This window comes from Capra hircus, chromosome 25, assembly GCF_001704415.2.
Source record: "Capra hircus breed San Clemente chromosome 25, ASM170441v1, whole genome shotgun sequence".
In the NCBI taxonomy this organism is placed as follows: domain Eukaryota; kingdom Metazoa; phylum Chordata; class Mammalia; order Artiodactyla; family Bovidae; genus Capra; species Capra hircus.
The window spans coordinates 30,294,114-30,311,369 of NC_030832.1; the positions used below are offsets into that span (position 1 = coordinate 30,294,114).

Here is a 17,256-nt window from a genome sequence, read left to right on the forward strand (position 1 = left end):
AACACTCAGAAATCCCTTGCATTCCTATACACGAATAATGAGAAAGTACAAAAAGAAATTAAGGAAACAATTTCATTCACCATTGCAACGAAAAGAATAAAATACTTAGGAATATACCTACCTAAAGAAACTAAAGACCTATATATCGAAAACTATAAAACACTGATGAAAGAAATCAAAGAGGACACTAATAGATAGAGAAATATACCATGTTCATGGATCATAGTGAAAATGAGTATACGACCCAAAGCAATCTACAGATTCAATGCAATCACTATCAAGCTACCAGCGGTATTTTTCACAGAACTAGAACAAGTAATTTCAAGATTTGTATGGAAATACAAAAACCCTCAAATAGCCAAAGCAATGTTGAAAAAGAAGAATGGAACTGGAGGAATCAACTTGCCTGACTTCAGGCTCTACTACAATGCCACAGTCATTAAGACAGTATGGTACTGGCACAAAGACAGAAATATAGATCAACGGAACAAAATAGAAAGCCCAGAGATAAATCCACACACATATGGACACCTTATCTTTGACAAAGGAGGCAAGAATATACAATGGAGTAAAGACAATTTCTTTAACAAGTGGTGCTGGGAAAACTGGTCAACCACTTGTAAAAGAATGAAACTAGATCACTTTCTAACACCCCACACAAAAATAAACTCAAAATGGATTAAAGATCTAAACGTAAGACCAGAAACTATAAAACTCCTAGAGGAGAACATAGGCAAAACACTCTCCAACATAAATCACAGCAGGATCCTCTATGATCCACCTCCCAGAATACTGGAAATAAAAGCAAAAATAAACAAATGGGATCTAATTAAAATTAAAAGCTTCTGCACAACAAAGGAAACTGTAAGTAAGGTGAAAAGACAGCCTTCTGAATGGGAGAAAACAATAGCAAATGAAGCAACTGACAAACAACTAATCTCAAAAATATACAAGCAACTTATGCAGCTCAATTCCAGAAAAATAAACGACCCAATCAAAAAATGGGCCAAAGAACTAAATAGGCATTTCTCCAAAGAAGACATACGGATGGCTAACAAACACATGAAAAGATGCTCAACATCACTCATTATGAGAGAAATGCAAATCAAGACCACAATGAGGCACCACTTCACACCAGTCAGAATGGCTGCGATCCAAAAGTCTACAGGCAATAAATGCTGGAGAGGGTGTGGAGAAAAGGGAACCCTCTGACACTGTTGGTGGGAATGCAAACTAGTACAACCACTATGGAGAACAGTGTGGAGATTCCTTAAAAAATTGCAAATAGAACTGCCTTATGACCCAGCAATCACACTGCTGGGCATACACACCAAGGAAACCAGAACTGAAAGAGACATGTGTACCCCTATGTTCATTGCAGCACTGTTTATAATAGCCAGGACATGGAAACAACCTAGATGTCCATCAGCAGATGAATGGATAAGAAAGCTGTGGTACATATACACAATGCAGTATTACTCAGCCATTAAAAAGAATACATTGGATCAGTTCTAATGAGATGGATGAAACTGGAGCCGATTATACAGAGTGAAGTAAGCCAGAAAGAAAAACACCAATACAGTATACTGACACATACATATGGAATTTAGAAAGATGGTAATGATGACCCTTCATGCGAGACAGCAAAAGAGACACAGATGTATACAATGGACTTTTGGACTCTGAGGGAGAGGGAGAGGGTGGGATGATTTGGGAAAATGGCATTGAAACATGGATACTATCATGTAACAAATGAAGTGCCAGTCTATATTTGATACAGGATACAGGATGCTTGGGGCTGGTGCATGGGGATGATCCAGAGAAATGATATGGGGTGGGAGTTGGGAGGGGGATTCAGGATTGGAAGCTTATATACACCCATGGTGGATTCATGTCAATGTATGGCAAAACCAATACAGTATTGTAAAGTAAAATAAAGTAAAAATAAAATTAAAAAAAGAAAAGACCTGAAAGCATAGTAAAAAAAAAAAAAATCACAGGCAGTAATCTCTTTGACAACAAGAAACAACAAGTGTGAAGATTACACAAAAAACTAAAAATAGAACTACCATATGATCCAGCAATTCTACTTCTACTTCAACAAACAGTAACTCAAAAAAATATATATGTACTCCTCCTTTCATTGCACCACTATTTACAACAGCCAAGATATGGAAGCAACCTAAATGTTCACCGTCAGATAAATGAATAAAAGAATACTATACACTGACACACACATACAAAGGAAGACAACTTAGCCATAAAGAAGAATGAAATCTTCTCAGTGGCAGCAACACAGATAAACTGAAGGATATTATTCTAAGTGAAATAAGTCAGACAGAGAAAAATGAGTACCATATGATTTCACTTATACATAGAATCTACAAAACAAAGCAAACGAACAAACGAAACAGAAACAGACTCATAGACGTCGAGAACAAACAAGTGGTTGTCAAAGAGCAGAGAGGCAATGGTGGGAGGATGGACAGACAAAGTCAGTAAAGGGAATTAAGTATAAACTTCCAGTTATAAAATAAATATATCACAGGAATGTAAATGAACCCATAGAGAATACAGTCAATGATACCGTAACAAATTTGTATTTTGATAGATGAAAGCTGGATTATTGTGGTGATCATTTCATAATGCATTAAAAAATATCAAATCACTATGTTGTACACCTGAAACAACCATTTCATAATGCATAAAAATATCAAATCACTATGTTGTACACCTGAAACAAATGTAGTACTATATATTAATTATATGATGCTGTGCTGTGCTTAGTCACTCAGTCATGTCGAACTTTTTGTGACCACATGGACTGTAGCCCGCCAGGCTCCTCTGTCCATGGGGATTTTCCAGGCAAGAATACCAGAGTGGGTTGCCATGCCCTCCTCCAGGGGATCTACCCAACCCAGGGATTGAACCTAGGTCTCCCACATTGCAGGTGGATTCTTTACTGTCTGAGCCACCATAGAAGCTCAAGAATACTGGAGCCTATCCCTTCTCCAAGGGATCTTCCTGACCCAGGAATCAAACTGGGGTTTCCTGTATTGCAGGCAGATTGTTTACCAGTGAAGCTACCAGAGAAGCCCATATTAATTATAACTCAATTTAAAAAGAAAAAGAAAGATGGTTAGAATCCTGAACTTACCACCTGTGGTGACTAAAGGGTAATCTGTAGCTTCTGGAAAAAAAAAAAAAAGGAAGAAAGGAAAGAAAGTAGAGGGAAGGCGGAGAGAAGGAGAGGAAAAGAAGTGATGAAAGAGACAAGAGAAAAAAGAAAAGAAATGGAAATTTCCCAAATTGAGTATGCTAATCACAAAAGGTTAAATGGTGTTATTTCCGGGAATGCTCTTCAATGGTTACCCAAATTACCTTTTTTAGTAACAGTAGAATTATTTTCTTCCTCTAGTAAAAGTTTTGCAAATAAATCAGACAGACTGGGAGGAAAAAAAAGAATACTGTCTCAATCTGTTAATGTTCCCCCTACTTGATCTATTTTAAAGGAAAGTTTTAAAATGTTGCTCTCAGGTGCAAATATGGGTCAAGGATCCTGTTCTATGACACATTAGGGAGGGGTGTGAGATGACCCCAAGAGGGCAAAAGTGGTTCTGTGCCTTGCTGGCACACTGGGGCCTGGAGAGTGGTTAGAACAAGTCTAGAAGGCTGACAGACCCCCTTAAGAGGCAGGTAGTGTGTGCTCATGGAGGGTTTTCCTCTAGAAATCAGAAGGAAATTTTAATTCCTTTACTTGCCAAGTAAGTGGTGGGTTAGTCATCCCTTCCAACAGGAATAAAATGAAAGAAAGGGGCTGTTACAGATCTCACAGGTGAAAAAATGACAAAAGGTCCACATTTAAGTACGTCATCTCCCAGTTGCAGCATTGCCAGGCTAGTTCTTTCATTTCTAACACTGATACTAAAAAGTATTATCACTTCCTTTTGTAATCTATTGTTTCTAAGCTGACAGACACGCCCAAACAACCTTGTAATTCTTTAAAACACATTATAAGTCAAACTAGAAAACAGAACAATACTATAAAGCAAGGCTCAAATATGTGTCTGCCGAGAGAGGAAAAATGCTTGGATATTCACAAAATGATGTGAAGGGATGTGCTGGTGAACTGAAACTGGACTCAAGGGATGTGTGGTCTGGTGGTTTCAGTTTGTTTTCTAACTTACGTCGCTGAGCCTTTCCCGGGAGCTGCTCCTGTGGAAGCCTTTGGATTCTCCACTGGCGCTCTCACTGTCACTGTCCCTGCAGCTGTTCTGCCCTGGCTTGAGCTGAAGGAAGAAGAAAAGAGAAAAAAGAAAAGTGTCAGTGGTCTCCTCACACAACTGCTCCTTCACCCTTATTCTTTAAGCCTTATCAAAAATGAACATTTAAGGTCCTGATCTTTAGCATTTTTCTCAGCTTCTGAATAGGGCCAGGCAAGCTGCTGTAGAAAGAAATGTGGAGGATAATAAGATAAGTAAAACATTTAGCATAAAATGTCAATGTAGACAAAAAGACCTGAGCAAGCCTTAAACAAACACTTGAAAAGTCTAACATGAATCTTGGAGGGTAATCTTCCCTGAGATTTTTCCAATCCAGGTTTCACCAGCTATGATTTCCATCTTATTCTCTCTGTCCTCTTATGGACAAGAAAAAAAGAAACAACAAGGAGAACAAAAAACAAGTTTTTCTTTTCCTAAGAGAAAATGATGAGATTCTTTATATTATCCTTTAACCCCTAGGGAGACAATGACCCTGTTTTTCAAGATAATATTCTAAAGGTATTTTAAAATACCAAATTAAGACCTACAGCTTAAGTAAATTAAGCCAGCCTCCATTCAACAACTATGTATTAAGTATAACATCTGAGACTGAAAGTAAAAACTAGAGATATGGTGCTTATTGACCAACTTAAACAGTCTCTGCTGTTTAATAGCTTGACAAAGCTGTTACCAGTTTCTACACATTTACTGGCTCTGATTTTCATGTTCAGGATGTTGGACACATTTACCCAGATCTGATTTTCCACTCAAAATGAACAAACACACAGAACAGCAAACCATGAGTCTATATAAGACTGAGTCAAATTCACATGGACCATTAGTCTGTGATGTTATCACCAACTACGTTTGCAGAGAAGCCAAGCAATGTGATGCAAGTTACAACACACAGCCCGTTTACAATGTGCTCACTCTAGCAAGAGAAAGACAGAGCAGGATAAACAGAGTCAGCAACACAATGAAATACATACACGCTAAATGAAAACCAGAAACGAGCCAGTGATGTTAGGGGGAAAGGTAATCTCTGAAGTCTTGAATTGTAAAAAAAGATTAAGCACCTATGGCTGAAAGGAGAGAAGAAAATACTCTTTATGAGAGAAAGTCAAAAAGAAAAGGCAGGGAAACCAACATGCTAGGAAATGATCAGGAGTCTTATTGGAATTAAAAACGAAAAACAAAAAAAAAACTTCTTTTGTGAGGAAATACGAAGAGGGAGGCATGGGTCGAAAAATGGGAAATGTCAAACAGAACACAAGCCCCTTATTTCTGGGTAGCAGGGAACTTCAGAGAGCAGAACAGGTAACAGGTACCAAACATCTTGGCTGCAGATTTTCATGTGGCTCTGGGACCATGGGGGAAGATGAACCAAGAAGAATGGAGAATGAAATCAAATCAGCATCCCTTGTAGCTTTAATGTGCCTCTTTAAAGACTGCAGTTCAGACCTGACTTTTGGTCATACCATCTAATCAGCTATTCCCAAATCCCCGCTATGTAAAAGGCTTTTTTTTTTTAATTTCAACATTTCTACAAATCCTCTTTTATCACTTCCTTCTAAAATCCCTTTCTCCAGGAAGTCTTCTCTAATGGAACCAAGAAAAATGATCCTAATTTTATTCTGTATCCTCCTGAGCCCTTAAGTACTTAGTTTCCTCCTAAGTTACTGTTAAACCTGCTAATTCTAAGTTAATTCAGATGCAAGCTATATGAGCCTTTTCTTATTACTATGGAATAAAAGTTCAGAATACTAACATTCTCTTCAAGTTTTCATTTTTATACTTGTAATAAAGGGGAATTTAACCTAAAATGAACATCACTTCCTTTCAATTTCCTGAACATGTCGAGTCCATTCCTGTCCTGTACTTTTTCACACTAGATTTTCTCAGTCTGGAATGCTCACTCTCATTCTATCTGCACTTTTCAGGTCAAAGCTTTTTTTGAAGCTCAGATATTATCTCTTCCACCATGGTCTTTAAAGCGTTCTTCCTCTATATATTTATTTTTTGACATATGCTTTCAAAGTCTAGCAAGCATCTCATTTTTCATTAAATGCCTTTTATAATTGTGATATAGTTTATCAAGTTTGAAAAGGCCTGCATTAAATATATTTATACTAATGATAAAATCTGTGTGTGGAATGTAATTCATAAACAGTGTCGGAACTCTTATCTCATTGGATCTCTGAGTTAAGTAGAGGCAGGTAAAACTAGCTCCAATGCGTGGAATGGAAAAATAAATAAATAAAGGAAATCTGCTTGGAATTAGCGAACAGATTGAGGACTAACCCCATGTCTCTACTGCCTACTGCTATCTTCATTGTAATTCATAGTGCTTTTTTAAATGTTTACATTTAACCTGGAAATAATGATTCTGTGGTAGATCAGTATTCTCCCATATAATTTATTTTCAATACATCTGTGGTAACTAACTGTATTCACAAAAATATCTTATTAGGTAACATTTGATCAAATAATGTTTACAAAAACTAAGTCCTCCAACTTAGAGGAGAAATAAACATCAAACTGGGAATTCAGAGAATAAAAAAATCAAGACTTTTCCTAATGCTCAAATGGCTTAACAAAATCTGGACTTTCCATTTGGGTCTCTTCCATGTTTCTTCATGGAAGGAAAAGGATGACTTCAACAAGGTCCAACAAGAGACCCCAGTGGCCCTGATGTAAATTATCTGACTAAATGTTGATCTAGGCTAAGAGCAAAACCCAAGAAAAACTCAGAGGAAGCAGCTTACTAGCCTTCCTTATGTCCTGCCAGCAAAAGCACTTCAGTGAATTCTCTTCAGAGAGCCTTACATAAAATCCACCCCTATACCACCTCTTTCACCTCCAAAGCCAGGCTCAAGTTTAAAGGAAACTTAGGATTTTAAGCTGTCAGACAGCTCAATATTTCAAAGATATAGACTGACTACAGTAAGTACTAAAGCTAACCCACAAGATTTCAGGCAAAGAAGTATTCCTTCCTAATCCCATGAATACATTTAAGACTGGCATTTTCAACCACATCCAATGGATCATTCGGGGTAGCATAACCAACTCAGAAGTTGTAATCCTTCACCTGAAACTCCCAGCTATTACCTACAACCAAGAGACATTACAAAGGCCAGGTGCTGGCTTAAACATTTAAAGACCTAAGAAAAATCAATCTGCATGCATTGATTTCTTCTAGCATTCACAGCAGCTGTGTTATAAGGAAGTTTCAGCTATAAATGAAGCAGTGAAATTTTTTACTATCAGTCTTTAGATATCTAAGGACCTCACTTATTTAAAAATTACTACAATTCACTCTAGTTTTAGAAGTTTCTACCAATTACGTATAATATAGTTTAAGAATCAGAACTAGGAAAAAAACAGTGAAAGGAAGCTAGCATCGAGCATGAGTGGCTGTAATATTAGCAGGATTATCATCTTTTGTAAAATATAAGAAGCCAGAGTGTTTTCATTAGATTTCATAGTCAGCAGTATATTTACCATGCTCTGAAACTGTGTTGTCATTACAGAGTTAACTATTATTAATGACTAATTAGGAAAAAAACGATACATGGTTTTATTATGGCTAATGAACATGTAACAGAGTCCCACTGCCCCAGACTGAGGGAAGGTGGAGCAATTCTATGCACACCTGGCACCATTTGAGAGCCAGGCTGTGCCATTCTTTTCAGTGTGTATATGGAGAGTTCCACAGATGCAAGATGTTCAGAAGGTGTCATTAACCCTTCAAACAAAACTCACAAAGGCATGAAGTATGTGAGAAGATACCTAAGCCTAGCACTCTAGAAGACTGATGTGACTGACTTATGCAGTGCCATGCACAAGAACAGCCGAAAGTAATCTCCTACCACAGTTTTGGTTCCTCAAAGCACCATAAATCTTATCTTGGACTGCTGAGTATTCCTGCAGGGATCTAAATGAACAACATACAACATTTCTTGAAAGTGCCAATAAGCACCAAATCTCCTGTTCAATGATATTTTAAAATATACCTCCACTAACATCAAAACAGTTGAGTATTTAATCTCATAAAAGTGGTGTTTTATTTTTCCCATATAAAACTGTCCCCAAGTAGAGAAAGTTTCATAGATTGAGTGGCATTTGACTGTTTTATTTCTTAGGTTTTAAAAGGTATTTCAGAGGAGAGGCACAGAACCAAAGTAAATAATTTAATGAAAAGGTTGGACACGTCCAAACAAGCTAGCGGGAAATAACTAGTACAAACAAAATTACAAAGTTGAATAGAAAAAACTTGTTCTTAAGAAATAAATATTGTACTTTTAAATGCACAATAATAACATGTGACAGAAACAAAAATTAAATTCTGGAAACTAGGGTAGTACAAGGAATTTGTGTGAAATTTCTCTGGGATCACAGAATCAGAAGTTATACTGTTATTGTTTTCAACAGTTAGAGAAAGAATTTTAAGGATTTCATAATCATAAAATAATCACTAGTAAAATTTAAATACTAAAGTTATTTGCTTTCTAAGTTACTATCAAATGTAAAAAAATAATAATCATAATTAACAGAAATGTAAAAAAATAAGGGAAACAGCAAGAAAGCAAGCATATTGTTAAGTATATTGGTTATTATAATAACATACATGGATTAAGCTCCTTTTTTTTTTAAGGCACGGATATCTAGTTTGTATTAGGTAAAGTAAAAAAAAAAAATGTATTTGTTGGTCATAAAGCACTCCTAAATTTTAAAAGAGAAAAAAAGACAAAATATTAGAAATAAATGGCTAAATTATGTGCCAAAGATAATCATTTTGTAGCAATAAAAGTATAATATCTACTTTTTACACTTCTGTTCTTTATAAAAGGAAATCAACAGGAGTTAGAAAACTTTAGCATGCTACTTACACTAAGAAAATAAAACAACAGGAAGGGACCCAGGGGTTAAGTGTTACAGAACTCATTTTGACTCAAGCAATACATATTAAATTAGGTAACTTATATAGACCACATCTTCCAGAGCATCCAGGGGACGTTACAACAAACTGAAGATAAAGTAGGCTACAATAAATATCAAGGTACTAACATTCAGAAACTACATGAACAGCCTTCTGGATAGTAAAAACTAATGACATTTTAAACTGAATATCCATATTACCTAGAGATTTTTATTCAATATAAAGATAATAAAAATTCTCTCCACAATTATAACTGAGTCATAGAAAAAATAACAAACACAGCACTTATAAATTAAGAAAGTGAAAATTATAAATACATAAGTAAAAACATTTAACAATATCTGTTAATTCTGTGCTAGAGATTAACTTATGTATTTTCTACCAGATTGGAAGTAACAGAAATAAATAGCCTAACTACAGAGAACAAAAAGTAACACAACAAGAAAAACAACAGTGGGGAAGATTAGAGAAAGGAGATTACAAAAAGAAATACTACATAATGAATTGGAAATTTAAATATTATACAATTAATAGAGTAAAATTGGGAGAAAAGCCTACAAATATGAGACATACTTTTTATATATCTAAGAATAAAGATATAAGTCAAAACCCAGAAATAATATAATAATACTGTGCCAACACAATGTAATAATAATATGATTATCATTACAAAAATGTGATAATGAATATATTCTAAATTAAGTAGTAAACATAATTCTCTGTTGATACTGACAAAAATCATACTAAATTAGCTTCAATTTTTAAAAAACTTTTAACAAAATTTGATCCAGAGCTTGAAAAAAAGAATAGTAAAGCTAATCTGTGCCCAAATCTGATAATAACAAAACAAAAAAGAGAACCACAGGATGATCTTAATTTTAAAAAGCTGCAAAACTCTGATGAAAGGCAACAAATTCAACTTAACAATAAATAAAAAATAGCCCACCAAATTCTAATGAATTTTGCAAAAGAATGTAAGAATCCACCAATTTTCAAATGGGCACAAGGGAAATTTTGGAGGTGATGGCAAAGTTTAAAAATTGTAGTATGGTGATGGTTGTACAGCTCTGTTAATATATTAAGCTGATAATGAATAAATTTCATCATATATAATGGAAATATAATGTTATATATAATGAATATTTTAATAGAGCAGTTTATTTTAAAAAGATAAGAATCCATCAGGGTTTCCTGGGCGGCCCAGTGGTATAGAATCCACTTACCAATGCAGGAGCTACAGGTTAAATCCCTAGGTCAGGAAGATCCCCTGGAGAAGGAAATGGCACCCCATTCCAATTCCCATTTCCAAGCCTAGGAAATCTCATGAACAGAGGACCCTAGCGGAATACAGTCCAAGGGGGTCACAAAAGAGTTGGACACAACTTGGCAACTAAACAACAAGAAGTCCCATGATTTTCATTTTTTACTCCAGAAAAGAGTTCCCTGGTTGAAGACTTACCTGATTAAATCAGACTAATGAAGCAAAAGAACACAACTCTCTTTCTTAAAGTCAACTATCCATACAAAAAATCTAATCATGGCAGTAAGCAGGGGGCATATCTGGAGGGTCATCTTGGGATCTTGCCTATTATAGTCAGTTTCCAAAGACAAGAAAAGGAGGAACTGCCTCAATCCATGTATCATAAATAGGGTTCCGGGATATGCCTGGATTTTGGAGTGTCATTTCTCTTTGTCACTGATGTCCCCAGATAAATACTTAAGGTATTCCACAGATAATAAAGAAGATTATGTTATTTGCCTGAAAAAAACAGAAACGACTTAAGTACTTACACTGGACTATCACATACATTATTCAAATTTAAACAGGTTCAGTGGACTTCACAGCAATAGAAAAAATTGAAAAGTTAATCAAATAAAGAGCAGAAAATAAGCTAAGATCAATTTAACTATGTAGTCTCAAATATAAACAAAAAGCAATTAAGAGCAACCTAACCAACTTTGATATCCTTCCAACAGACAAATGCAACCCAAACAACAAAACTTAATAATGTTCTATGGCTTATCCAGAGAATCATAACTCTACTCTATGATTTGGCCAAGAGGCTATTATAATACTATCTCTTCATAACTTAATAATGTGAAGGAAAGGGAATGGAAGTGTAAAAATCAGTGCTCATATATAAATAAAATCTCTATCTACAACCTGGGTACTATTTCCAAGTTGAATTATGTTGACAAAAGGCATGATAACAACCTAACTTTTCATTTCCTATCAAAAAAGAAGTCTAAACTATCTGGGGGAAAAATAATGCACAAGAATGAGATTAAAAGGAAAAGCTCATCTATTTGGCATTCCTTAAGTATGACTGTGGACTGAAAAATAACTCTGTTTTCACATAGGTTTAGAAATCCACAATAAACACATGCAATGCAAAAATAATTGGATGAAGGGATGTTTGACTGCTTTGGTACAGTTTCTAGCCTTCTGACAGATTTTGATTACCGAAAAGAATTTTTGAGACAGTATCATTTGGTTAGTGAGTAAATAGTGCTGCTATAAAAACAGGAATACATGTTATCTTTGCAAATTAGAATTTTGTCTTTTCCAGATAAATCCCTAAGAGTGGTACTGCTGGATCATATGGTAGTTCTACTTTTAGTTTTTCTTTTCATTGGACTATAGCTGATTCACAATGTTGTGTTTGTTTCAAGTGTACAACAATGTGTATCAGTTATACATATACCCACTCTTTTTAATTTTAGTTTTTTAAGGAATCTTGGTCGTTGTACCAGTTGACGTTTCCACCAACAACATAGGAAGGTTCCTTCTTCACCACACCCTTTCCAGTATTTAGTATATGGAGACTTTGTGAATGGCCCTTCTGGCTGGTGTCAGGTGAAACCTCACTGTAGTTCTGATTTGCATTTCTCTAATAATTAGTGATGTTGAGCATCTTTTCATTTACCTGTTGGTTATCTGTATATCTTCTCTGGAGAAATATCTGTTTAGATCTTCTGCCCTCTCCTTTTTTGTTTTTTTGAATGTTGATGTCCATGTGTATCTTAATGTCTTAGTTGACTCAGGTTGCCATAACAAAATACCAGGCTGATGGCTTAAATAACAGAAATTTTCTCACTTCTGGAGGCCAGAAATATAAGAACAAGATGAAGGCCGTTCCAGCATGGTCAGTTTCTGGTAAGAGCTCTCTTCCTGTCTTACAGACAGCCACCATCTCTCTGAGACCTCATATGGAGGGAAGAAATAAAATTATCATTCTAATCACTCTTCTAATAAAGGATATTAATCATATCCTCTTATGATCTCATTTAACCTTACTTCCTTCCCTATTCCAAATAAATTGAGGGTTTGGGCTTAGACATATGAGTTTGAATTGGGTGGGGGGTGAGCTGAGAGAATTCAGTCCATATTATCAATCATGCACCAATTATTGAATAGGCTACATTAGGCTAGGCTAGGCTACATTACTAGGCTACACTACTTCAAGAAGGACAGAAATGAACTTGTTTAGGAAACACTATGGTTAACTCTTTTGAGAAGTCGTAGTCATTTCTCATAGGTGGTATGGGTTCCACACATACATATTCTAGAGTATTTGAAATCCCTACTATAGACTGAATTGTTGTTGTTGTTCAGTCATGTCTGACTCTTTGCAATCCCATGGACTGCAGCATGCCACGTTTCCGGGTCCTTCACTGTCTCCAGGAGTATGCGCAAACTTGTGTTCACTGAGTCAGTGATGCCACCCAACCATCTCACCCTCTGTTGCCCTCTTCTCCTTTTGCCTTCAATCTTTTCCAGCATCATGGTCTTTTCTAATGTGTCTGCCCCAAATTCATATATTGAAACCATAACTTTCATTACTTCAGAATGTGACTTACTTGAAGATAGGGACTTTAAAAATGTAATTAAGTTAAAATGAGGTCATGAGGGTGGGCTCTAATTGAATCAGATTGGTGTCCTTGTAAGAAGATGAGTCTGTGTCACAGGGAGGCATGAGATATACGCAGGTGCAGAGAACAGGCCATGTGAGGGCACAGTGAGAAGACGGCCTCCTCTACAGCGAAGAAGAAAGGCCCTAGAAGAAAGAAAACCTGCCAGTAACTTCATCTTGGATTTCCAGTCTCCACAACTGTGAGAAAATAAATTTCTGGTTTAAGTCACCCACTCTGTGGTGCTTTCTCATGGCAGCACCAACAAACTAAGTCTTTTCTTTAGAGTACAAACATTCCATTTATTATTGTTTCCACCTTACAAGACAATGAATCAAGACAAAACAAAGAAACCCAGCTACCTTTTCAAGATTCCCCTTACAAAATAATCCTTAAAAGCATTTTACTCAGTATCTCTCATTTTCCTCCTCCCATTCTCTGTTTAACCCATTCTAATGAGGCATTTGTCCTCAACATGCAATAAAATTGCTCCTGACCAGCTCAATGAAAATAGCTATCAGAAGCATTTGCAGATCTCCAGACAAGAGAATCAAAAACGGTTAAGTCTAAATAGTTAAAAGTTGTAAGTCAAGCTAATAGAGTGTTAAATAAAATATCTTATCCACTGACCTCGCTTAAATGAATGTTCACAATGAAAGTAAGGATTTATGTTAAACTTCTATATGCCTTAAAGTTTCTTGACAGAACGTGACAGTGCAGAACAACCAGCCCCTGGTCTAGTGTCCTTTTCTTCCCATCTGTAGTTCTCTCCCACATCTCAAAAGCCTCACCTGCTCATGGGGTAACTTCCCAGCCCAACCTCCAGTTTCCATCCACATGCTCACTTTACCCAACTACCAGGAGCAGTGCCAACTCAGGTCTGACCACATGCATGGCTGCGGTGCAGTCTGCCTGAAGGCAGACAGACCTAGGGAACAGACTGTGACAACCAGATTGAGAGTATGTGGGCCAAGACTTCTAGAGTCCCAGAAAAGTAGCAAGCACGCTATAAGAGGGGGAGTGGTGGGATCCAAGTGGAATGTAGGGTGGTGGTCCTTTGAACTCTTCCACTCTGGGAAGGGGATGGCTTGAGGACCAGAGCAGGCCAGAGGGCAAGAGTTCATCCTGCCTTGATTGGAAGGCAGTACCAATTATTAATTACCTACAAATGAGAAGCCTAGCAGTCACTGTGAGTCCCCATCTTACTGATCTATCTACAGGAAACATCAGTAGCTACAGTAGCATCGAACACAACTAATCATCCTAAAAGCACTTTGCTTCACTCCTGCTTTTCCTCCCTCCTCCTCTGGCCATTCCTTACACATTTTGACATTAGGTTCCCCAAGGCTGTGTCCTGGGACCTCTTCTTTTTTCAGTCTATAATCACTACCCTTGATGATCTCATCCAGTGTCATGTTTCCAAATACTGCCTATGTGCTGATGATGCTTCATTTGCCTCAATCTCCTCCCCCGATTTTAGTCTCCTCAAACCAGCTGCACCTGCAAATTCACTTAGATGTGTAATAGGAATCTCAAACTTGTAACAACTAAAGTTATATCTTGGATGTGTCTAATTATTATCAACAGCAACTTCACCTTTGGCCAAGGCTAAAATCTTTCCCTCTACAGTTACTGCCCTGTTCAAAGCTGCCGTCTTCTCTTACCTGGATTAAAACAACACCTTCCTATCTGATATCCAGTTTGTGCCTTTGTCCACTATGTCCATGCAGCTCTCTCAGGAGCCAGAGAGCTCCTATAAAAAAGTAAGAGTAATGACAACGGTCACTCTAATGGCCTACAGAGTAGCCCCCAATCGGTCTGATTCCCCCATCCTTTCTTTTGACCTCATTTTCTACTCCTCTTTGCCTTGTTCACTCTATAACAGTTTTGCTGGCCTCACCACTATTTTTCAAATAAGCCAGGCTGGCCCCCACCTCAGGGCCTTTGCACTTGTGGTACTTGTTGTTTGAGATATTTAGCCCCCAAAGGCACATGGTTCACTACTGCCCTTCCTCAGATGTTTACTGAAATGTTACTTTCTCAGTGAGGATTTCCTAGATCATCCTCTTTGCAACTGTTACCCTGCCTCTATAACACCATCTAACGTTTACCTATATTATCTGTCCACTGTCTCCTTCAAACACATCTCCCACCCCAACCACACTGTAACTCGATAAGAAGCTACTTGAGTACCAGGATTCTTATCTGTTTTGTTCACTATTATATCTGCAGAATCTAAAATAGTGCCTACATTAATTAGACGTTCAATAAGTATCTGTTGAATTGGTCAATATGCAGAATCTTTTAAAAAACTTTTTATTTATTTACTTATGGATCACGCTGGGTCTTTGCTGCTGCATGCAGACTTTCTCTAGTTGCAGCAAGAAGGGGCTGATCTCTAGTTGAGGCTCACAGGCCACTCATTGTGGTGGCTCCTCTTATTGAGAAGTATGAGCTCTAGAGCACATGGACTCAGCAGTAGGCAGGTGGGCTCTAGAGTACAGGCTCAGTAGCTGCAGCACACGGGCTTAGTTGCTTCACGCCACGTGGGACCTTCCCGAACCCATGTCTCCTGCACTGGCAGGCAGATTCTTACCGCTGGACCATCAGCGATGTCTCTGCATAATATCTGCAGCATGTAAGTCAGTCTTTCAAACCCTCCATGAACAGCTTTTGTAGATATTAACAAAGAGTATGACTGGGTCTTACAAAGTTAGCCTTTTGGGATTTGCAAAAAAGAAGCTCAAAAGTAGAGTGGTAACATGAAAACTGGCATGTGCACTAGTTAACCATGGCCTCTCTAATCACATAACTTTCAAATTCCTTATTCTTCAAAAAGTGCCATTGCTGATCTTCTTCTTGAAACAGTGATTATATGTAATTTAAAATATTTCAGATAGTCAGGTATAGGATTATAAAATGAAAAGTAGCATATAATTGCACTCAGTTTAATAAATCTTCATCATGGCATTTGAGAATTTTAAAAGCACTTGTTCAGCAAAAGGTCAAAAACCACTACCAAGAGAAGTTAATAGCTCTCTTAGTACTATATATGCTTATTGAGGAAATTGCCATTTTTGAATAATTTGGGTAATATGAAGCATTTTAAAAATCTTATTTATTTTACCTTCTAACAAACATTTTTAATATAAAAAAATAATTTTCTTATATTTTTAAAACCAACCCAACAAAAATCTTCTAAGATCCCATATGAAGGGAAGTTACTGTGCACTATCAAACACATTTAATAAGAGTAACAACATCATTTATAAAAGAAACCCAATTGGTTATAGAAATATATACATTCTCCAACATGGTATAAGTTTCCTTTGTCAGGACAACCAATGATCTTTAGTACCAGTTCATACCACTGGAAATGGCAGCACTGACTGAATTAACCCTGAAGTCACACAAGATGATTTCAGCACCGTCCCCACACCCTGCACTGTTCTGCCTTACCCGCCTGAATCATCTGCCTGACCTCTGAGGAACCCGAACTAAAGACTCAAGGTTTTTAACAAACTTCCCTGCACTATAGTGATTTTCACTTGGCTCCAGAAGACTTTGAGTCAGGAAACCTTTCTCATTTTTAGCCTGGGCAAAAGAGACATAGGGAATGGGATAATACAATTTTGAACGAGGGGCAGATACGGTAAAGAAAGCTTAAATAGAGGATCATAAATTTCCCAACTATGATAAATTCTTAGTCTAAAAACATGGCACTTCTCTAAGGTGCACAAAGATTCAAATACATAGTGTCCATTTCTTGGCATGATTTTAGCTGATTTGCATAAATTAATGAAGAAAAAACTTGACCATTTTTCCTAACCAAATTCAGACATGAGAAGACAAACACCAGACCCCTCAGAAACAGAAACTGGAATCCCATGCAAAGGGAGGTAAGTTCTTTCCCTTGTAGAGCTCTCCCGCCTGACAGACAACTAGAGATAAGATGACACTAGCTCATTTTCAGGGTAAGAATTTAAAACACACCAATGTCTGGCTATCAGCACAGGGGCAAATGCTAGGAAATGAAGGGTCTATTCTTGGCTCGTACAGCTACATTGCTAACACATATTCTCACTGGTACCTGGAATATCTCATTGACTCCATGTAACCAAGAAATGAAGCAATTAATATACA

At 36.9% G+C, this 17,256-nt stretch overlaps 1 protein-coding gene across 2 annotated transcripts in view; it reads right to left on the minus strand.

Moving 5' to 3' along the window:
• Positions 1 to 17,256, minus strand: part of AUTS2 (autism susceptibility candidate 2) — a 1,198,651-nt gene that overhangs the window by 682,728 nt on the left and 498,667 nt on the right. For both annotated transcript variants that reach the window (XM_018040074.1, XM_018040073.1), the window contains exon 3: positions 4,188 to 4,289. In XM_018040074.1, the coding sequence (XP_017895563.1) occupies positions 4,188 to 4,289 (102 nt within the window). The remainder of the gene's footprint in view (positions 1 to 4,187; positions 4,290 to 17,256) is intronic.